The following is a 23,691-nucleotide window of genomic DNA, read 5'->3' as shown; positions in this document are numbered from 1 at the left end:
ACAAGAGATCAACTACAGGTCATTGTGTTTTTGTTGGAGGAAATTTAGTATCACATCGAAGTAAGAAACAACATGCAGTCTCTTGATAGAGTGCGAAATCAGAGTATAAAGCTATCGCACAATCTGCATGTGAGGTCATATGGGTACATCAGTTATTGAATGAAGTTGGTTTTAAGACCTCTCCTCCTGCTAAATTAAGGTACGATAACCCAGTTGCTCTCCATACTGCTTCTAATCATGTAATTTCATGTGCGAAACAAACATATTGAGATTGATTGTCACTTAGTTCATGAAAAGATTCAGCAGAAGATTATTTCTATAGGACATGCCAAGATCAGAGAATAGCTAGGGGATATTTTCACAAAAGCATTACATGAGGACGGGGTCGGTTACATTTGTAACAAGTTGGGCATGATTGATATCTATACTCCATGATGGGGAGTGTTAATAGACTGTAAAATAGGAAAGAATATATGTATAGTTGACTGGAGATTCTAATAGCTTGATCTTAGGAATAGAATCATATGTATTCCTAAATAGGAATGCCTAAACTTGTATAAACCACAACAAATGCAACCATATCTGCAATACAGGATTAAAACAAGAATGACACTTGCAAATAGATTGACACTGAACTTACTGCCAAAACCAGGAAAGGAATCACTTCCATTATTATCAGTGTTGATTTAACTCCAATGACACTGAAAAATCCAACTGATCCAAGTACAGAAAGCATGACAAGCACAACTCCTGAAAGACCAAGCAATACCTAAAAAACATTTCATCAAGAAGTTAGTAGCTATCACCATGTGAGAACTTTATCAAGGCCACAGGGAGAGCAAACGATAAAATTTTAAGAATATTACAAGAAAACAAATTAAATACGCGTGAACACAAACATGACAGCAGATGAATGGATACTTCAATTCGTCTATGGGCCACACACACTGCATTTATATGATCCTTCAATGGCTTTTTAAATGAATCAATGTCATTATTTCAAGCTTCTAAAAGGTGACAAACATTACCCTAATTTATTTCATAGTGTTGAATTGGTCAATATAAAATTTTTTTTTTTTTTTTTGAAAAAAAAAAAAAAGTTGAATTAGAGTTATACCTAGAGGGCGTTATACAATCCTTCTAGTTATCTTACAATAATCCAGTATATGATATAGATTTCATTACGTATGCAGCCTAGATAGTAATAATTGTTTTCCATGTAGCAATCCAAAAATCTAGAAGCAGCCTGCACCCACCATACAACATTTTTAGACAAGAACATCTCTAATCCACCTACCACAGCGATCCGTGCTCTATCTAACCTAGAGCCTTTCCATTAAATGAGAAAATTGAAGGATAAACAAGAAAGAAAAAGCAACAGGGAAACTAAGTATTGGCAGTAAAACCAAAACAAGAGATAGGCGACCTCGTATGAATCAATTAAGAGCCGAAATATGAAATACACATATATTATATGTTGCAAACATATAAACATATACACACAGTTTCAGAGCTAAAGAAGAGTGCAACAGGAAAGAAATTGTACCTTTGATGAGAGATAGAACGTAGACAAATGAAGTACATCACCCAATGTCACAGATATGTAAGCAAACATCACAACATAGCTCACCTGAGACAATTGGAAAGAAAGGGAAAATGACAAAAAAAAAAAAAAAGAATCATCTTTTCTCATTTGTTATCAAGGACAAGTAGAGGGCTGAATAAAGATTATTTTAAGAATTAAAAAAGAAATCAGTTATACCGCAAGCCACTTACAACTACAGTTATAATATCTGCAGTACTTTCTCTTTTCAACTCTTCCTCAATCGAGCTCTCGCTTGAGTATGAAAGAGTGAGATTGCTGGACTGCACCATGGGTAGTAGCTCCTCCTGTCAATATAAATGGTTTGCATTACACCAAATATGCAAAATCCAAAACTTAAAATAAACACTAAAAAAAAAAAAACTAAGGTAACTAATTATTTCAATCTCTTTTTCCTAGAAGAAGGAAAATAAGTAAGCACTTGATGATACAAAAATGCACGTGCTAGCTGCTAAACCACAAAATGGAAACCTGCATCCAGAAAGAACAAATTTCTATTCCTGTTACCACGTTCTCCAAAAACTTAACAGGAAATCTAGAAAATTTCAAGGTTTCATTTCTTTCATAGACAAACTTTCCTCCCAAAATTCTGTTAAAAAATTTATGAGAAACGAATTATTTTCCAAAATTTGTTAGTAAAATAACTCGAAATTTAAGCACGTTGGGAAAAAAAATTCTTTCAGTAAGGACCATGACAATGTCAAACCTATATGTCTCCATATATTTCCCTTATTGTTTTGTTTAATTTAAAAGAAAATTACACAAAAAGAAAAAAAATGCAAACTTGGAAGGTCACTAATAATTGGACTCCACTATGCAATTATGTGATTCTTTATGCAAGATTGTAATGTCACTAGTGCTATAGCAAGTCATAGTTACATTATTTTTTGTACACCGAGTAACTAGGATCCAAATTTAATTCCAGAAATTGAATAGTAGGTATACAAATATAATACTTAATAGTAGGTACATAAATATAATAAAATTTATTCAAATTCTTTGATGTTTAATTTTATATTTTCCAAGAAAATTGTTGACAATATATCCATAGAATTGAATTATACTAACACATAAAGGAAATTACCTTATTGACATTTTGCACTAAAAAATTTTGTACAATAAACATGTCATTAAAAAAAATAATAGAACATATGACAAAGAAAAAAATCCAACCTCAGCGTTCTTTTTATAATTATTCACAAACTTTTATTTTGGAAATTTTAGGCAACACCTTTAAAATTTTTATAATACCATCATCCATCCAAATAGAATTTCACAATGTAAATTGCTTTTCCTCGTCAAAGCGGAAGTTCTATCTCTTAGGTGAGACTTGACCTAAATATGCTCACATGCAGTCCTAAATTTGTTACTTCTTTCTTCATATGTTACTGAGCCAAAAGTTGTCAACTTTTGAAATAAAATATTTTATTATATTAATCTTTGCTTATGGCATTCAACCTAAATAAACAAATTCAAGCCCAGTAGGTCAGCAAATTTAGGATTATTTTTTACATAAATTTTGTCAGTATAGAATAACACAAATTAAGAAGGTTACATCATAAACTGCCAAAAATTGAAATTTGTGATAAAATTGCAAAAGGGGTTAAAAGTTTTTTTTTTTTTTTTTTTTGGGAATCAGGCAAAAATAATACAAGGTCCTGCTACTATGCAGCCATAACGTCTTCAGAAACCATCAGAGTTCTTTTTTTATAGGCTCCTCTATGAATTTCTGGAGGTCAAGAAAATGACTTCCCATTTTGAATGCAAAGTTATTTTCTCAAATTTGGCTCATTCCCCACTTGGAACAAATGTAAGTATGTTATGCTTGAAAACAATGATTTCAAATGACTAATTAGTATTCCATTGTAACATTAATTGAATGAAAGTTGGCCAATAATAACATAAATTCATGAATATGGTCAAGAATTCATTTGAAGAGGATCTGAAATGACATCTTTTTACAGGGTATTTCAGATAAACACTCAAATAAAGTTTTTTCCAAAATCATGAACCTTGTAAGTCGTGGAAGGCAAGGAAATAAGTGGAGCAACCGTAATTCTGCGAACAAAATTGCTCGTAAAGTTATAGCAACTAATCGGATCCTAATGAAGTTGTTCGCTATTATTGTCATAAACTCGGTCATACAAAGCGCATTTATTGGGAACTCCAAAATAAACCTCTGCTATATCCGAAGGCAAATGCAGCCACTCAAGATCCTACCATCGCTTCACGATCTACGCAATCAGTTACGATTTCTGTACAAGAATTTGCAAAGTCTTTCCAGTATCAGGCATCCTTCAAGTCTGCCAATTCCTCTGTTGTTGCCATTGCTGATTCAGGTAAACCTACTTTATGTCTTGTAGCTTCCTTGTCGAAACAGGTCACCAATTCTGCATGTACAGATAATATGACAGGTAATCCTAGCCTTTTGTCTTCTTTTGTGGTTAATTCCACATCTTCCATTGTAACTTTAGCTGATGGGTTTCATTCTTATGTTATGGGATCTGGATCTGCTAATCCTAATCCTTTCCCTTATCCTTTGTTTTGGGTCTACCTTAATTTTCCTTCAATTTACTCTTTGTTAGCAAAATTACCCGAGTATTAAATTGTTGCATAAATTTTATCCTAACTATTGTGGATTTTAAGATCTTATGACGAAGTTAATTATTGGTAGAGGACGTGAGTCTAGTGGTCTCTATCCACTTGATGAACAATTATTGTTGTCTCTTGCTTGTGCTGGTGCTGGTGATGGTGCTCTGTCTCCTTTTGAGGTACATTGTTCATTACGTCATCCATCCTTATCCATTTTGAAAAGTTATTTTCACAATTCCAATCTTTAGTTTTTTTAGATTGCGCGTCATGCCAGTTTGCTAAACAACATTGAGTACCTTCTCTATCTCGAGTCAATAAACGGCTATGTTCCCTTTTGAATTAGTTCATTCTGATGTTTGGGATCCTTGTTCTATTACCTCCACATCTATTGTTCGATATTTGTTACTTTTGCTGATGCTTATTCTCGAGTTACTTGGTTATATCTAATGAAAAGTTGATCCGAATTATTTTCTATCTTTTGTGCCTTTTGTGCTGAAATAAGAACACAATTTAATGTTTCTGTATGAACATTACATAGTAACAATGCTAAAGAATATATTTCTAAGAAATGTTTCAAAGTCATATGACACAAAATGATATTTAACATCAATCCTCATGTGTTGATACACCTTCTCAAAATGGGGTTGCAAAAGAAACAACTGTCATCTCCTTGAGGTAGCTCGAACAATTCTTTTTCAACTAAAAATTCCTAAACCTTTTTGGGCTGCTGCTGTCTCCATTGCTTGTTGGTGATATTCTTATACTACTCTTTTTCCGTCTAAATCCATGTTTCCTATTGAACCCTGTATTTTTGGATACACTTGTTGTGTTCGTGATGTTCGTCCCCATTACCAAACTTGATCCTAAATCCCTTAAATGTGTCTTTCTATGATATTCTAGACTTCAAAAAGGTTACAAGTATTTTTCTCCAACTCTTAACTATTATCTTTCCTTGAGCCACACCTTTATGTCTTTCCTCTTCTATTTATGATAGTCAAGGTGAAGAGGATAATCTTTTGGTCTGTACCACACCTTAACCTGTTAATCCACCCAATCCTTTTGCGGAATCTGCACCAGCACCTACTAAAACTCCTCCAATTATTCATGTTTATTCTCACAGGTTATAGCCTCCCGACTCGTGCCCGACGCCAGAATCTTCATCATCAGATCCAGTTCTACCATTCTAGATCCTCCTAATACTAGCATTGATCTTCCTGTTACTCTCAGAAAAGGTAAACATATGTATACCTATTCTATTTCTTCTCTTGTTTCCTATGACAACATTTCTTCTTCTTCTAGCTCTTTCATTATGTCTTTAGATTTTGTTCCCTTCCCAAAACTATTCATGAAGCATTATCTCATCTTGGTTGGCAAGCTGCTATGGAAGAAGAAATGGCAGCTATGGATGTCAATAGTACTTGGGATTATCTCATCCTTTCTTTATTCCCAATTTCAGATAAAAGATCTGGGTTTGTTGAAGTTTTTCTTGGGTATTTAGGTAGTAAGTTGCAAGAAGGTATTCTTTTGTCCCAAAGAAAATACATTCTTGACTTATTGACAGAGCAGGAAGACTAAGTATTGTAATACACCCATGGCACCCAATATACAACTCAAACAAGAGGATATTGAATTGTTGAAAGATACTAAGAAGTATATAGGATTGATTGGTAAATTGAACTATCTTATAATGACTCATCCCAATATTACGTCAATGAGTGTTGTAAGTCGGTTCATTTCTAATTGAACAATTCAAAACGGATCTTATACTATTTAAAGGTAGCTCCAGGTCGAGGAATGTTATATTCAATCATGGACATTTTAATATCGAGTGTTATTCAGATTAAGATTGTGCAGGTTCTACAATTGATAGAAGTTCTACAATTGGAAATTATGTTTTTACTGGACGAAATTTGGTTTCATGGAAAAAGTAAGAAAAATGTGGTTTCCCGGACCAGTGTAGAAGCAGAGTATAGAGCCATGACACAATTTATGTCTGAGATTGTATGGGTGTATCAACTGTTGAATGAAGTTGGTCTTAAGTCTTTAATACCTACTAAATTATGGTGTGATAATCAAATTGCACCTTCATATTGCTTCTGACCCAGTATTTCATGAACGCACCAAGCATATCGAAATTGACTGTCACTTTGTTCATGACAAATTTCAAGAAAAGTTTATCACTAAAGGTTATGTTAAAACTAGAGGCTAGTTGGGTGATATTTCCACAAAAGCTCTGAATGGGGCTCGTGTTGATTAGGGGTGAACAAGTTGTTCGATCCGAACCAAGGCCATAAAATACAAACCGAACATTTTTGACAACAGACCGAACCAAACCGAAATTTTCATCTGAATCGAACCGGTCCATGGTTTTTGCCATTTCAATTCAGTTTTAAGCCCGACCGATGAATTTCTACCAAACTGACACGTACCAAACATCAAATTCAGTTCAAACCGAGTAAACCGCTTAACTGAACCTCCCTTAAACACCGGACCGAACCGAATCAAAATGGGTCAGTTCGGTCGGTAGTTTTGCACACCCCTATATGTAACAAGTTGGGCACGATTAACATTTATGCTCCAACTTGAGGGGAAGTGTTGAGGAAAATTAGTATTCCTAATTAGTTAATGATTGATAGTCCTAAACAACCTAATGCTCCAACTTGAGGGGAAGTGTTTAGGAAAATTAGTATTCCTAATTAGTTAATGATTTATAGTCCTAAAGAGCCTAGGAATTTCTTGTATATAAACCTTGAATGCAAACAAATTCTTTTCAATTACTAACTCGTCAACTAAAGCAAAACCTTAGTTTTACCAATTCAAAAGCTATTATTAGGGATATGGCTTTTCAAAATATTCATGAATAGAACATAATGGAGACAAAAAGATTCATATAGGTAACCCCAATCAGGCTTAGTATAAGGCTTTTTGATACTTTCCTTCTTTTGCTTTTAGTAAAGCAAATAATTTTTCAAAAACTTGAAGAAAAAAAAAAAAAAAAAAAAACTCTCAATACTTTGATGAAAAAAGAAATTAAGTTTTGTATATTTTTGTGTATATTTACAATCTCTAGTAGCTAATTTATATGCCAAGATTATCCTAGGATAGGAAACTAGCTACATAAGAAAGTCAATTATTCTACAATAATTACAAGATATTTCAACATACTTTTACCAAAATTATTTTCCTCTTCAATACCCCCTTTTTTTTTTGTTGCTTTTATACTTCTGCTCTAAACTGATCTTAACGGATACGATAACAAAGCATTTATATAGTTGACCCCAACTCGTTTGGGACCAAGGCTCAGTTGTTATTGTTATTCGTGTATTAGAAATGAATTCTTAAGCAGTAAGACTCATTTGAACTCCTTTGTTGGAACAACTGGAAAATGGGAAAAAGATCTCTTAAGTTTCCAATTTTACCCTTGTTAGTAGAAACATACAGTTTCTTTTAGTGAGCTTTCTGGTTTTTCAATGGCTCTCATTAAATCATTTGGATTCTTGTACAACTATAATTTTTTAAATAATTTGTACCTCTAGTTAAACCCACCTTTTTAACTTTTAAGAAGGCGTTTGGTTTAGCTGATTCATATAACTGATTGTTGATTCTTACCAAACAACTAGACTGTAGGTGTTTGGAAAGATTTTTAATCAGCCGCCGATAGCTGATAGAAGTTGCAATCAGCTGTTGTTTTCATCAGTCATGTTTTGAAGCTTTTTTGTATTTACTGGTAGCAGATTTGTATTTATATTATATTTGAACTTCATTAAACTATAAATATAATTACTCCTAAAATTAGTTTTTTTTTTTCGAATAAACAATTTTTTAACATTTTATTTACAGTTGTTTAAATATAAAAATTTTCTATTAAATATAATTTTAAAAAATTTCTATTAGATATTGTTTTAAAAAATTTAATAGATATGTTTGATTTATATAATACATTACATTACACATCATATATAAAAAAATTACATCCTCAATGGTCAGCAACCGCTCTAAAATTTTACCAAACACCATCAGTCATCAGCAAATCGCTCAGCCACCAATCACCAGCTATCAGCTAATATGAAGTATTAATAGCTAAACCAAACGAGTCATAAATGTGATTTTACGACCTTGAAATAAAGGAAACATGACAAATTTGTAAAGACCAGAGGTAGGGAACCTCCACAAGCGACCTATACATGCATGGAATTGATTCTGAAATTAGTGGCGGGATTTTTGAGCTTTTTTCATATTTATGGAATGATTTAGAGAGACACAGTGAGCACAAGGAAAGGCACATTAAGGACTCGTCTCTCTTTTAACTTTTCTCAGGAGAACTACATGTCAACCATGTACCCTCTTGGATGCATGTCACTTATATATTTAGATAGTCCAATGATTCATTTCTCCACACCAAAAAATATATGGAACTCACTTCACTAGATTACAACCAAGATGTTATCACTATAAAATAAACCTTCCATACACTTCATTCAAGGTTTCCCCCTTTTGATCTCATTTGTAAGCTTCTTTCGTTCAAGCATTCCACTTGCACAAGCCCTTTAAGCCTATTAAGACAGTCAACTCCTCTCACATCCTCTCTACTTCATCCCAGTATGTTGCTCACATGCAACATTGTCTCTCTCACTACCTCATCTACACCAAACCAACAATATCACCAAGTTCCAAGTTAAATGAGAGGCTCTTAAAGAAAGTTAAAACCCAGCTTTACCATTAATGACCTTTTTGCAATCCAGTCTGTACATTTTTTCTTTCCGATAACACATGTTACACCTATACATCTCATCTCCTCTAGATAAAAAAAATCCTCACCTTTTATACCCACAAGACTGAATCCTTTTGAGAGATGGTAGAGCAGAGATTTCTCACTCATGTCACACAAAGAAAACCAGTTTCCTAAAACAAACCTCAATAGGGCGGCAATTCTATGATTGCTTTAGAACACATAGAGGGATATATTTTACAGGATTTTTGTGTACAAAAGTGGCTTTTGGCCAAGCCTTACTTTTCTATCTAAGAGTATACTTCTCAAATCTAACCCATTCTCCAGCAGATTTAATACTCAATGTTAACCATACTAAACACCAATAACTTACAACACTGCATGCTACTGAAAGAAAAAATTTGCCTGCAAAATTTATCATAAACTTCAGAGTACCTTAGCAAATTCTCAATTTCAACATTACCATCACTTGCAAGGCATGCACATGTGAGAATTTAGTGAAATAGAATACAATCAGATTCCAACACATTAATGATTTCCAAACAAACATGCCAATTTCCTCTGCATCCCAAATACAGAAAAAGTGAATAAGGATAAAATTTTCCTAAAAACAAATATAGTATTGCCAATTTTCACCTACATGAGTCAAAATATTCCTCTATAAATTGCTTATTGCTACTGAGATTTTAGTGAAATAGAATACAATCAGATTCCAACACGTTAATGATTTCCAGACAAACATGCCAATTTCCTCTGCATCCCAAATACAGAAAAAGTGAATAAGGATAAAATTTTCCTAAAAACAAATATAGTATTGCCAATTTTCACCTACATGAGTCAAAATATTCCTCTATAAATTGCTTATTGCTACTCTTAATCAAACAAGTCATTTCCATCCATGCAAAAATTAGTAAGAACAAACTGAAGATACTTACAATATTTATGCCATGAATAGCAAAATATTGCATAAGAAAAACTTCATAATCAACAAAGAAACGCGCACAAATTTTTTGCTTCATAAATATAAACTAAGAGAATGGAAAAACAAACAAACTATGCGAAGAAGGAAAGCAAAGTGCTCAAACCTCCACCAACTGAATGAAAGCTTTTTCCCATGCCACTGCCTTTCCATTGCCAACTTCATCAATTGCGTTATTAACTGGATAAGTAACAACAAATGCAGAAGCCTGAAATTGAAAATGACTTCTAAGTGTTAGCATATGTTCATAGAATCATATTTCTAAGGAAGAATGGAGAAATTACCTCAGTGTAGTTATTCCCTGAAAATCCTCCTAAGGAAGTGCTAGGATCAAGGGGAGCCTCAAATGCACTCAAACATGTCTCCGCAGAAGTGTAATGCTGAATGTAGAAAAATCAAAGCTATGAAAGTCACTACGCAGCTAGTGATCCAGTGAAAAACAAAATAGAAGCAAGGCAGTAAAAATGAGCTTCAAATAGACCAGAAATAAAATAAGAAAGAAGTCTTTGACCCTAATCCACTAATTGAATCAAATTTGATAATGAGAAAAATTGCAAAGACATTCATTTTGGATAAAGGATAACAAGAAGCTCTCAACCACATGTAACTTGTTGCTCTGAACCATATGTCAGAGTGTCCATGTCCAATATAAGAACAAATAAATCGAGACAGAAAAGTTCACAATTATTAGGTTCTTTATCCTGCAGCTATAGTACTAGAGTCTTTCCATTTGCATATTTGCCAAGTGCTGTACAAAACAACTTCACAGAGGAACCTCTATGATCATAAAATTAAAACAACTGCATCTTCTTAAGCAAAACAACAGACACCCAGGCCCATCCCACCAATTAGTATAAAATCTTAAATCATTTAACCAATAACTTTCTCCTAACTAGGCATGACCACAGTTCGGTTTCATACCGGAACAGAACTGAAACCGAACTGGTCAAAACCGGAACCAAATAGTGGTGAATGGTTAAAGGTTTCAAACTGTAACTGAAACCTACTATTTAAGGTTCGGTTGCAGTTCTTTATATTTTAAAATTAAAGCCGGAAGTTCCAGTTTGAATCTGTTAAAAAAAAAATTATACTTGACTTTTCACTTTTAAGATTACTTTCAATTTTCACTATTAAATGCAGTAATTGTACCGTCACCTTAAATTTGTTAACATAAATATAACTTGTAAATTGTAAGTGGAAAGAGATGAAAAGAAAAAAATTGTTGCTTCTTATTTAAATTTTTAATTTAAATTTTTTTCACTTTATAATATACATTTTTTACAAACAAATTGTAGAATTGTTCATTTAAGGTTTAATTTTTTTTAAACTCTCAAATAAAATAAGAAGATATTTTTCTCTTTGATTTTTTCTCCTTTGTTTTGTTATAGTTTTCTTAATAAATTTTAAAACTATTTATTAACTCTTTTAGTCATTTTTATTACTAATACTTATTTTTAATTTTTTTTTTTATAATTATTTATGCATGCTAGAAAACTAAATAAGGTTAAAAAAAAAACCTTGAATAAACTTATCTGACTCGGGTTTAAAACCTTAACCGAACTGAAACCAATGGTTTTGAAACCGTATAAAAGTGGTTCAATTCTGGTTCCACCTTCTTTGGAACCAGAACGGGCAGTTTTGAAATCATGGTCATGCCTACTCCTAACAAAATAAACCAAGGAGAGTCAATTAACATTAAGCTATAACTGGAGAGGAAACAGATGACAGATTCACATTGCGCAACTTTTAACTGAGAAAAATACTACTTTCAGAACACTTCCTTGTTGCCACCACTGAAAGGGATTCATCTTTCAGAATACGGCATGCTTTTTTGTAAATTTTACCTTTCATGAATAATTGGGGACACCGCACATGTATAAAAAGATGTTCCTTAATTTCTCTTTCTTCATTTTTTTTCCTTTAGTTTAGTTGTTTCTTTTACTAACATTTGCAGAAGAATTCACAGTAGCAAATATAATCTAAAGCATTTCCATTAAGAAAAAAATAACCAAAACGCTAAGGTCATTGGGATATTATTTCCATATTCCAAATTATGCAATTAGCTTTGTTAAGGAAAGTGAAAACTACCCCGATAAACATCATATGATGCACACGCATGCACACACCCACCCCATAGCACATAAGAAAGATTACAGGAGCTTTATAAATGGAGAAAGGAAGGAGAAGAGATAACGAAAAAACCTGGAAACAATATTCTACATGTTGGATTCCTCCATAGGGATCATAATTTTCAGGGTCCATTTTAAAATACTATAAAAGAAAGAAAAAAAGAAATGTCAGTACTCAAAAACTAAAAAACATAACTGTATAATTGTTAACTTACTAAGAGGACACTGAACACACATCTTAAAATCCACATTTTAAACCTTTAAAAATAAAAATATTTGAACATGGGGCAGAACAAAGACTTCCCCTAACAATCCCGGTTCATCAGCTCTTATCATTGCCTACCATAACAAGCAAATGTGCAGATGCGCACACTTCAAAAATGCAAACATAAAACTGTAGCAACATAAGAAAACCTGTAGAACACTTTGAGTTGCACAATCTTCGCCCAAAGGCTTCATGCAAATGTCAGTTAGAGATACAACTGAGCCAGAATAATTTGCACGTATTGCATCAACCTGTTACAATTGAGATAAATATAACTATATTTTTGACTAACCAAAGAAAAAAGATCAACTTGTTGTAACATAGTCAAGAAGAGTTGAGAGGTAGCAAAATGCAGTCAGAATACCTTCTTCTGTATTTCAAAGAGTAATTGTATATTTTCATCTGTAACAATAGCAGGCTTCTTTTCGCGCTTTGGATCATGCAAGGTTGCTAGTATAAGCTGACAAACAAATACAGGTGACTCCTTTAGTACTTCATGCAAAGTGCAAAAGAATCACCATTACTAAAACAAGGGAGAGAGAAATATTAATAGACTAGTTATCAAGGAAGAAGAAAAAACAAGAGCACAATCAGTTTCCACCAAATGACATATGGAAAAGCGTAAAACCTACAGGGCATTGGTGGAGTGAAAAGAAAACTAGGAAAGAATGAAAAAAAGGGGGGAAAGACACCCTTATCAACCTAAATTTAATAGTTGACATTACAAAGTTCTACTGCCATATCCCATCATTAATTACTCACAAGAGCTAAGACCAAACCTTAGTTAACCTTTCCATGAAAACCACAGCTGAATTCCCATGACCTTGTGGTTTCTGTTAAATATGGGCCCTAGAGGGCTTAGTCAAATTCCTTAACAATTTATTCAATAATTTGGACTTACCTTTAGCATAAAATGGTCAAACTATTTTGGTTGGTTTACCTTTGTTATTATATGTCATACATTTTTTTTATACTCATCCAATTTTTTTATACATATCTAACCTTCCCCCTAAAGTGGCAATTAGGCCACTTGACAAACATACGATGGGCCAAAAAGGATCCGTCAAGGATGATCCACTCGGGAATTTCCTTCCTGTAATACAGGTTCCAGTCACAGGCTCTAATACCATGTTAAATTTGAGCCTTAGGAGGGATTAATCAAATTCATTAACAAATTTAATAATTTTGGCTTATAATGAGTAAGCCACTTGGCTCACCTTTCGCACAAAAAGCCCTAAACCGTTTTGGTTTGTTTACCTTCTCATTATATGCCATACACTTATCTTATATTTATCCAATGTGAGATTAACCCACATATATCGCCAGTTTCCACACCATGTTATCATCAAAATCCTTGAGCACATTGGCTTTTATATTCCAATACATTTTTGTCTTTTTCTTTTCTTTTCCCCCCATGAAAGGAAAAGCAATCATCAGGAGATTATAGAAGAGCAAACTAAATTAAAAGTCATTCCGTAGAAAAGCCATGTATCATTCACAAAAATAAGAATTATATAAAAAGAAGTCGTCTGGCTGATAGTTTCTGCAGGCCTAGTGTCTGACACCTAATCATTAGGCAATCTCTATCTTGCAAGTATGTTCTTGTGAAGAACCGCATCAAAATACATACACATATACAACCCAGATGATCAAGATCAACTCATTTCTTTTTACATTTTTCCCTTTGGTTTAACTTCTTTCAAAAGCACGGGTGATAAAAGTTAACATCAGAAATTACACAAAACAAGGTAAAGAGCATAGAATCGAAAGAATAGAGAAACCTGTTCAATTCTGTAGAAGGGGGCAAGGTGACTGTCAAAAAACTTTTTCTCCTCTGCTGCCTTACTCCCGTGACCTACCCACAACTAATAACCATATCTGTCAAGCCTTAGTCAACCTTATGCTGGACAGGCGAATTACCAAAAATAACACTAAACTGGATAAACCAACATGCTACAAAGAAAATTGTAAAGCAGATAATTCTGCCAATTGGAAGAATAACAGCAAGAATGGTTTTAAAAAACAAAAAAGAAAGTTCTATTCGGAAAAAAACAAAATGACTACGTAAAAACAAAAAATTCTATTCAGCAAAAAAAAAAAAAAAAAAAAAAAAAAAAAAAAAAAAAAAAAAAAACCCGAAAACAAAGACGACAATAAACAAACAGTTGGAAGCAAATAAAACCATTTGTAATCACAAAATCCAAGCATCAATAACCAGAGGGTTGCCAGTTAAATACCAAATAAGGAACAAAAAAAAAAAGATTTGACAGACCACATGCCATAGAAGTAGGTTTATCTGGTATATAATGAAAATGAGTTTGCCATGATTATCTAATTATAATATGAGAAAAAAAAGCATATACTAAAATGATAACACAATACTTGAACAAAATACTTGTAGGTAAAGAAAAAGAATAAAAATTCTTTTAGATGACTTTAAAGCAATAGAGATTTCAATTTGATACCTTCTCAGGTCGGGTCTCCACTTCAAAATGAATTAAACCCACACAGAGTACAATAACAACTGCCAAGGATGAAAACAAAACAAGAGTGGGATTTCTAGCAACCCATGTACCATATTGCCTGGATGTAACAAAGAAATTATCAGCATATTACATGTCTAGAAATGGTCAGAAGTGCGAAAAAATTTTACCTGTAAAAGTTTGACATGTATTCTTGTACAATAGGACGTTTAAACCTATTCCTCATTTGAGGAGCAACCCCAAGTGCCTGCTATTACAAGAAAAATAGATACAAACAAGGACAATCACAACATTAGCCTCAGACCATGTCATGGGGAAAAATAAAAAGGAATGCCCAAAAGGGGGGAAGGTGAAGCAAATATCACTTAAAAATAGCACAAGCACAGAATTTGGCCAAAGGACCTGACTTAGAAATAAGGCTTATTTGGACCTGTAAACCATAAATCATATCAAATTAAAAGAGATGTCTGTTTGGATCATCTTAACACAAATTTGTATAGATTGTTCAGCTTAAGATGAAAGAGGGTGAGAGGACCCGCCAAATACTCCCTTTTCTCTTTGTTTTCTTTCCTACTATAGACCTCAAACAGCTTGGTCTCCAAAGAAATTACGAACTCCTAATTTCTCCAACCTCCATAAAGTTTTTCCCATGTCCTGTTGTTATGAAATTTCTTGACTACCCAGTTATCAGAAATCAATCTCTAGTATTTTCAGCAATGTACTCTGCTTTTCTGGTTCCACAGCAAAGTTCTATCAGTGAATCCAATAAAAATGCATCTTTCACTCAAAGTTCATTGTTTGGTTACTATAGTAGGTATCCCTAGTAGCACCAAAAGTTCATTGTTTGGTTCCTTCAATAGAGGAATAAGTAATGGTTGAGCACAATAAAATAGGTGAAGTGATTGGATTTTATATTCTGTTCCAAGCACTGCTGGATGTCATTCCAAGAGCTGAAAATAAAAAATAAAAAAATTTGGCGAATTAAGGGAACTGCCTGATGAGTTTCTGATCCCTAACAACTGTCCTTCATTAGATAATAACACAAAAAAAATAATAAAAAGGAATGGTCTTAGGCATAATGCATAGTAGGGCCACACTGTAGTGATCTTGAACAGGAACCCTGCAGCGATAGATAGAGTCCCCAAAAAAATACAACTAGATCAAGCACCATTTATTTCGTAATGGTTGTAATGGGTCCATTTCACATCTCTCGTAAGACAAACATGGGGGAAAATATGATATTGAAAAGGTGATTAAAAGGAAGAAGAAATTTATCCACCTTTCTGTCTAATAAAATATTACTAGAATCATCTTCGCCTTCATCCATAAATTTTAACAATGGTTCTTTACTAGACGCAGGTCTCCTCCTTTCTCTTGTCTGATGAAATAATGCCCACCCCACTAACGCAGAAATCAGTAGAATATACACAATTGCTACTGAGATATCAATGCATTTGACCTGCAAGCATTAGTCAACTGCACCGAGTGAATTACACATCAAAAGGCCTGTTCAATTATAGGTCAATTAAATAATACCAATGTCATTCCATGACCAACCACTGAACCAAGATAATGGTCAAAATAAAATAAAAGAGGGAAAGTTGCTGCATTTCCAAACCTGAAGGGGTCCAACTGTGATTGAACAGGAATCTTCTTTGTGTGGAGTAGGAGGCTCTGAATTTGAGCAGATTGGAGATGAAGGGCAATCACCACAAGAGCAGCCCAGTAAATTGTCTCCACAAGAATATGCAGGCACATCCATAAGCTTCATTTCAGATAAATCAGGAACGCTTGACTTAAAATTGATGGCGTAAGGTGACCCAGGAAATCCAGGGGGTGTTTTCTGACCAATAAATGCAAGCCATTCTGAACAAAAGGAAATAAAAGCATTAGAACTTGGACTCAGTCAAATAATTACCTAGCAGAAAGAGAAGCAACCATTTTACATGACAGATGGCCCAGAAAACGGTGCATGAACTTGCTTGCATAATATTAGGAGTATAAGAAGAAAATCCACGTAATTGAACTCCTTTGTCTTCACTCCAGTGGCAAGGAAGTTCAGAATTCCAAGGAGCATGATATAGAACTTAAAGTGAATAGTATTATGCTCTTAAATCTATGTAGTCATGCATGTAATTTGTCAAAGGTCGATAGTCTACACCCTCCGTGCATATGACTCAGGCTAATACTTATAGTTGGTTAATTCAGTCAACTTTCCTTGTGTTACAACTAGGGCTCAAAATGCCATAGATCAACATAAAGCTTGGAACATTAAGTTTCATTCAATTGATAATCTTGTACCAGGCTAGAATTTCAAAGGTCCAATGGATAAATCATCTTGAAGTACAAAAGTGATAACGTTGACACTAAGAACAACCAGTTTCTAAGTAAATTCTTCAGCCTCAAAAAAATCTACCAAAAATGAAACATCTCCAAATTTATTTTAAAACCTCAACACCTCATGTTGGTCCTCCAAATGTACGCTGGGAAAAGAATAATGCCCTTTTTGCCTGAATTCAGACACTGTGTCAAATTAACTGCAAGGTTAAAGTTAAATAGCAAAATGGCCGATGTTGAATATTTACAGTCCAACTATTGAGAATGTAGGTCACCTTTAATATTTTTGGCACCAGCTCCCACAAATTCTATTGCCCGTGTATTCATCGTCCCAAACTTCACCTCTTTGCAGGAATCATACAACCCTTCTCCAAAAGTTTCAGATAAATAATAGTCAATACCATCCACAGTCAAATTACCACCAACCTGGAATGATGACAATGGTAATTATAGGTGATCCAAAAGCATATCATGCTAATGCTGGCTATACCAAACATGAAATAGAATCATATACTGACAGGTAACCTATTGATCACAAACTTTTGATCAAGTTCTTGTTTTGAAGAAAGCTTACTGCAAAATCTTTCTACGGAATATGAAACCAAAGCACAATGATAAGCCAAAATAGATGAGAACTATAAATGGAAGTTGCACCATATGAATACATGTACCCAATAGCATAATGCCTACATGACACAAGACAATGCAAAAGATAAAGGAAATCGTGATTAAGTTACATGGCATCATTGCCAAAGCAGAATTTGCCACAGATATAAATAAAATCTTTAAAGAAAAAAGATTTGCCTTTCAAGTTACTCATAATATGAACCCTCAGTAGACTGTTCATTTTTAGCTAATGTAGGGGGGAGTAAGTGGGAATCGATAAAGCAGGAGGAAGCAGCATGCAATAGAAGTCACATACATCCTACAAAAGTGTCATCAGAAGAACTCTTAATAGCTTTGATCATGCCTCACCTCGGAAATAGACGTCACATTGATGAACATACTTTGATTTGGGGAGCACGAAAGCTCACAGAAAAGATTTAAGAAGTTCCTCAAGCATGCTGGACAACCCACAAGGAAAGGAATTGCCTGCAATAATGGTTAAAAATTTGTTTAAAGAAATAAAAGTGGGAAGGATATCGTATGGGTCTATTTTTTGAAAGAACGTTTATTTATTAAGCAAACAAGGATAGAGGGGAGGAGAAATCTCCTTCCAAAATTACATGGACAAAAAAAAATTATTAGAATGAAAAAACTATCAATGCCACTAATTGGAACAATAGACAATTTATTGAAAGCACCAAAAAGTAAAAGCTCATAATAAAGCTAGGACAACATATTATCCTATGATAACTTGGCATCCCTTTTGAGCAAATATACTTTCAAAAATCAAACTTGTCCTATGTGGCCTAAATGAAAGACAATATGAATCAGGACTGGCAACAGTAAAAAAGACATATATTGAGATAAATAATAATATTAACAAACATATGCTACACCATGAGTTGAACAGTAGTACAAAGAACCATCACAAATAGCATATACCATAAATTAAAAAAATCCACGACTTAAGATTCGCAATATAATATAATTGGAAAAAAGAAATATCCCAATTGCCAGCACACAATAGCCTCAATTAAAATCATGGATAGACACAGAAAGCTTTCCTCATTATTAAAGTAGAAATGAAGTAAGAAACTGAGATATCTTAGCCTCCTGGGGAACATATGTCTCAACAGGGGCAGAAATGGACTTCAATGTTTGGAGGACCAAAATAGAAATGGACAAGAAAAAAGAATTAACTTTATAGGAAGATTAAAAAAGAAAAGAACTCTTGAAATTTTGGTGCTGTCATATTGTAAATTACACATGAAATAGAATAAAAAAAAATAACAGAAAATATTAGAGAACTTGAGATGATATATACTTCTAAAGAACGTACAAATATAATTGGAGGTGCTACATCCATGTAGTTTAGAAACATAGATCAAATAAAAGTTTGATATTTTTTTTTTTTTTTTTTTTGGGGGGGGGGGGGGGGGGAAGAGGGGTGGGAGGGAATTTGGTGGAACAGTTCTGCCCCTGTGTATAAATTCACAGCCAGAAAAAAAAAAAAAAAAAAAAAAAAAGCTAATAGTTTAATTACGCCATAGTATATTATGTGTCCATTCAAACACACATACACACAGATATTTGTGATCTTTCTTCAAAATATATGCATATATGCAAAAAGAGCAAGACAGGTCTTACTTGTTGAACTTGTCCACGCAATGTATCAAACTGAGCCTCTGTACAACAAACATTTCCCCTTATTGTTGGACACAGGCTCTGAATCTTAGCTGAGAAAAGCTCGTCAGGCTGTGAAACCATATGGTACAAATTATAAGGTCCATCATTTTGAGTAAATGTGAGGAACTGATTTGGAGCAGAGCTAACACGGAATGGAAGATGCCATTCCAGCTCTAATTGAACAAGACACTTGAACCATCAATTGCATACCTTCACAGATGGAGTACCATAAGGGCAATTCAGAACCTTTCCATCGCTTCGTACCCCACATATGTCGTACATTGCACAGTATTCTTCAGAATGCCTTTCCCTGTCCAGCAGATCAGAACTATATGATTCCACCCATGAGAAAATTAAGAAAATCTAAGACATTTTAGGCAACTAAGAACCTTTGTCCATTAGAGCGATGACACTACTATGTGAATCAAAAACTGAGCTTAACTATGCCAATAGCAACATTCATCAAAGGGGTGGTATTAGATATCCACGCTTTCCACTTAGAACAACATAAAAAAGATTGTTTTCTCTTTACTAACAGACAGAATCATACAGATAAATCACAGCATGGAAACTCAAGAGTTAAATATAAATAAACTTAAAAAAAAAAAACGTCATTGATTTGATTGATAGTTGTTATATTATTGCAAGAGGGCAACAAGACCACCAGGCAAGAAATGCCAAAAACATAACTAACCAATCAAGGTACTAAAAGATAATCAAAATTTCATATAAGTGATTTCCTTGATCAAACTAGATGTTACCAAGGAACCATGCATAGTACTAAAGTGGGAGCTGCCAAATACACCAGCTATCCTGATATATGAAATGAATGCATAAGAATGTAGCACTCAGCATGCTTACTATGGACACCAGATATTCATATGCACAAAACCTTAATAGAATTCCAGAAAATAAAATAAATTCAAAAGAATAAATATAACTATTCCGTAAAATTTTTGGAGAAGTCCAGATTGGGACACATGGACGCTTACCCATTCGTGATCCACGAACCAGTCTTCATTGCACCCAGTAAAGATGCAATAAAAATTACCTACGGCAACCAAAATCACTGAGTTCAATAACATTTCTAACAAATAGTTAAAGCGCCTATTAAAATCAAAAAAGCAACTTGATATATAATAACCCTATCAGAAACATAACAACATTCATATCATCCACAATCGAGTTCCAGCAAATAGAAATGTTTCAGAGCCTAGAATTGTACTCTTAGTCAACAAAAATAAAAAAGGGAAAGAAAATACCAACAACAACAGATATAGCCACGATAATTGACCCACTCAACAATTCAGCAACAAAATCAATCAAAAAATAGAAACCCAATTCAAGAAAATAATTAGAACTGTCTCAATTCAAATAAAAAAAGAAAGGAAACAAATTATTTGCCTGTACTAGAGATTGTGCAGTGAAGCAAAACAGAGAATATGCCATTTCCTTTCCTTTCTTTTGCTTATTTTGTGTGGGCTTGAGGTAAATCGCAATATAGTAACAAGAAAATAAAGCTGCAAGTGAGTAGTGAGGGTCAAGATTCAGTTGGTGGGGATTGTTTAGAATGGCTAGTTGCAGAGAAATTGACCAGTTGAGTAAAGCTGACGGAGGAAATATTGGTAGAAGAAGAAAAACATTTTAGTAAAATATCTGGAACGTTGTCTTCTTGCGGTTAATGGGAAGTAATGAGAGTCGGACAGGTTTCGTTAATGGTGACGTGTCGTGTTACATGTACATTGAGACTTAGATATGACCGGTTCATTGAACCGAACCGGAACCAGTGGTTCATGATTTTTTAAAATATTGAATCTGAATTGTCACTTGAACCGCCAATTCCAGTCTGGTTTTGGTCTTGGCTAGTTCTGTCTATCACAGTTTTCGGCTACACGTGTTTTAATTTTTTCTAAAAAAAATAAAAATTTGATTTTAAGGCGTCTTTCTTTTAAAAAAATTAATGTGAATTTAAAAAAAATAGTAAATTTATTTTAAATAAATTTAAAAATGCTGCAAACCAAAATAATCAAATAAATTATCTTTATTTTATCTAATGTTATTAATTAAATAAATTATTAGAAAAATTTTAAAAATTCTTCAAATAATATAATTTTAAACTAAGTAAAATATTTAAAAGGAAATAATGTTCAACTCCCATTTGTATTAAATAATATAATTATATACCAAATTTTTATAAAATAAGCTAAATAATTATAATTTTAAAAAATAAAAATAAAAAATTTTTAGTTCGAATCAGATCATATTCGCCGGTTACCCACCGATTCAAATTCATAATTTAACATTTATTGAACCTTAACAAGCCCTTAAACTGCCAATTCTAATTCAAAATTTTGAACCGACGGTTTAGGTACAATTCTAGTTCGTCGATAGTACGATTCGGTTCCAATTCAAACTAAACCGGTGGCCATGCTTAAAGATATGCCAGTCAAGTACCATGGGTCGAGTTGGAATCAAATCATTTAAAATTAATCGTTTTGTTGGGCATTGCATGGGATTTTATATGTATTCCATGAATTATATTATAAACTAGTCGAAATTCCGTGGTTCACTCGCGGGTTAATTTTATCATTTTATGTGTATTGCATGGGATTTTATATTATGCATAAGTTATATTGCTATTTAAAAAAAAAAAAAAACTATTTGCAATTTTATGTTGAAATCAAAAATAAAGATGATTGAATAGTTTTTCTTTTCTCTTTATCTCTTATTTTATTATTAAGTTTGTTGTTAAATTATTTGTATATAAACGGTTGTAGATGTATTTGATAAAAAATGAAAAATCAATTAACAAAAAAATAAATTCTATAAACATAATGAAAACTAATATAAAACCAATAAATTGATTTTTATTAAAATAAATTCATACTAATTTTATTAGTAAATTGGTTTTAATAGATAGAATTTATAACCAACTATTCTATTAGTATATTCTGGCATTAATAAAATCTTTAACATGAGATACTCGAGTAGTATCTGGCACTAATTTTTCATATATATATACACATATATGACTAATTATGAGTATGAATAATACGCTTCCATGCTAATTTGTTAAATATAATTTCACGTGTTCATCCAAATGAACATATTGTTGCAATCTCATGTCTCATTTTCTTTTGAACTGTAAGTAAGAACTCCCACATTGTGGTGTGCCCACTTAAATGGGACCCACATGTGTGAAAGTAAGAAAAAAAAAAAATAGGAGCAGCCAGTTCAACTGCTATAGCACATGGGCGGTGCAATACACGGCATTCCTACGCGTTAACCTGCCTATAAATAGAGGCAGAGGCAGAACGCACAACACACACCAGAAACGAGAGAAAAAATGTAGCGAGAGAGTGTTACCATTTTAGGATGGGTTCCTAAAACGAGGGAGAGAAAAATAGTGAGGATTATTTTGGGGTGTTTTTGGGAAACACTTTGTGTGCCACTATTTTTGTATTACTCTCTTTGTACCTACTATTGTTTTAATAGTGGAAGAAATATTTGGAGTTTGTCCCGTGGACGTAGCCCTAAAAGAGTTGAGGGTGAACTACGTAAATTTCTGTGTCACAAGTTTACTTTTCCGCTGCGTTAATTTTCTCTTAATTGGTCGAAAGGGCCCAACGAGTGGTATCAGAGCTGATGCCCAACAACTGGTATCAGAGTCGATTTCCTAACAAGTGGTATCAGAGCTGAGTCAAGTGGTACCTGGGCCTAACAAGTGGTATCAGAGCAGAAGGTTTTGGCAGGTCCAGCCGGTCAGATAGCGGTACCGGATCCGTGGATATATTTTGAAAATAAATATACCACGATGAAGAGAAAATTACGACGAGTCCATTGGTGTTGTCCGCTCGGAAAGACATTGCAGAATCGACTTAGTGATGAATAGTAAAATAGTAACTTGCGGCTGATGGTGAATAGTTACTATTGGCGTTACTGTTGCTGAGCCCGTCACTGTTAAGCCCATCACTATTACGTATAGTACTATTCACGAATACAGGTACTATTCACGTATAATACTATTTACGTGTAGTATTACTGTTCATACATACAGTTACTATTCGAGTATACTATTACTATTCATGGTCACTATTCACGTATACTACTGTTCATGTATACGGTTTATGTTGGTGATGATTTTCTGCGCAAGTCAAGGTGGACAAGAGACATAACACAGTGGCCAGCGACTCAGAGCAGAGTGGGCCAGTGTTTACTGAAGTGGAATGTGTTTTCGAACATGCATCCAAATCTCGGGTGGTAGATTTGATGATGAAGGTTT

The 23,691-nt window shown here is 33.6% G+C and overlaps 1 protein-coding gene across 3 annotated transcripts in view; it reads right to left on the bottom strand.

The window, feature by feature from the left end:
• LOC105630087 (Patched family protein) overlaps positions 1-21,067 on the bottom strand; it is a 39,796-nt gene extending 18,729 nt beyond the window's left edge. The window contains exons 1-19 of one of the 3 annotated variants that reach the window (XM_020677779.3): positions 20,814-21,067; positions 20,402-20,460; positions 19,620-19,719; positions 19,371-19,478; positions 18,093-18,209; positions 17,393-17,543; positions 16,399-16,646; positions 16,060-16,239; positions 14,951-15,030; positions 14,763-14,880; positions 14,079-14,162; positions 12,662-12,757; positions 12,447-12,548; positions 12,106-12,174; positions 10,188-10,283; positions 10,010-10,111; positions 1,777-1,890; positions 1,547-1,630; positions 641-769 (exon numbers count right to left, since the gene is read on the bottom strand). In XM_020677779.3, the coding sequence (XP_020533438.1) occupies positions 641-769; positions 1,547-1,630; positions 1,777-1,890; positions 10,010-10,111; positions 10,188-10,283; positions 12,106-12,174; positions 12,447-12,548; positions 12,662-12,757; positions 14,079-14,162; positions 14,763-14,880; positions 14,951-15,030; positions 16,060-16,239; positions 16,399-16,646; positions 17,393-17,543; positions 18,093-18,209; positions 19,371-19,478; positions 19,620-19,719; positions 20,402-20,460; positions 20,814-20,858 (2,082 nt within the window). In that variant the 5' untranslated portion in view covers positions 20,859-21,067. Of the gene's footprint in view, positions 1-640; positions 770-1,546; positions 1,631-1,776; positions 1,891-10,009; positions 10,112-10,187; positions 10,284-12,105; positions 12,175-12,446; positions 12,549-12,661; positions 12,758-14,078; positions 14,163-14,762; positions 14,881-14,950; positions 15,031-16,059; positions 16,240-16,398; positions 16,647-17,392; positions 17,544-18,092; positions 18,210-19,370; positions 19,479-19,619; positions 19,720-20,401; positions 20,461-20,813 lie in introns of those variants that run through there. The other 2 variants (XM_012211778.4, XM_089725077.1) reach the window with 2 other exon arrangements.
• Between the last annotated feature and the right edge of the window lie 2,624 nt (positions 21,068-23,691).

The sequence above is a fragment of the Jatropha curcas genome, chromosome 1 (assembly GCF_041381405.1).
Source record: "Jatropha curcas cultivar XTBG-Jc1 chromosome 1, XTBG_Jcur_1.0, whole genome shotgun sequence".
NCBI lineage: Eukaryota > Viridiplantae > Streptophyta > Magnoliopsida > Malpighiales > Euphorbiaceae > Jatropha > Jatropha curcas.
The sequence above is the reverse complement of the archived record's forward strand: the minus strand, read 5'-3'. Positions and strand labels throughout refer to the sequence as shown.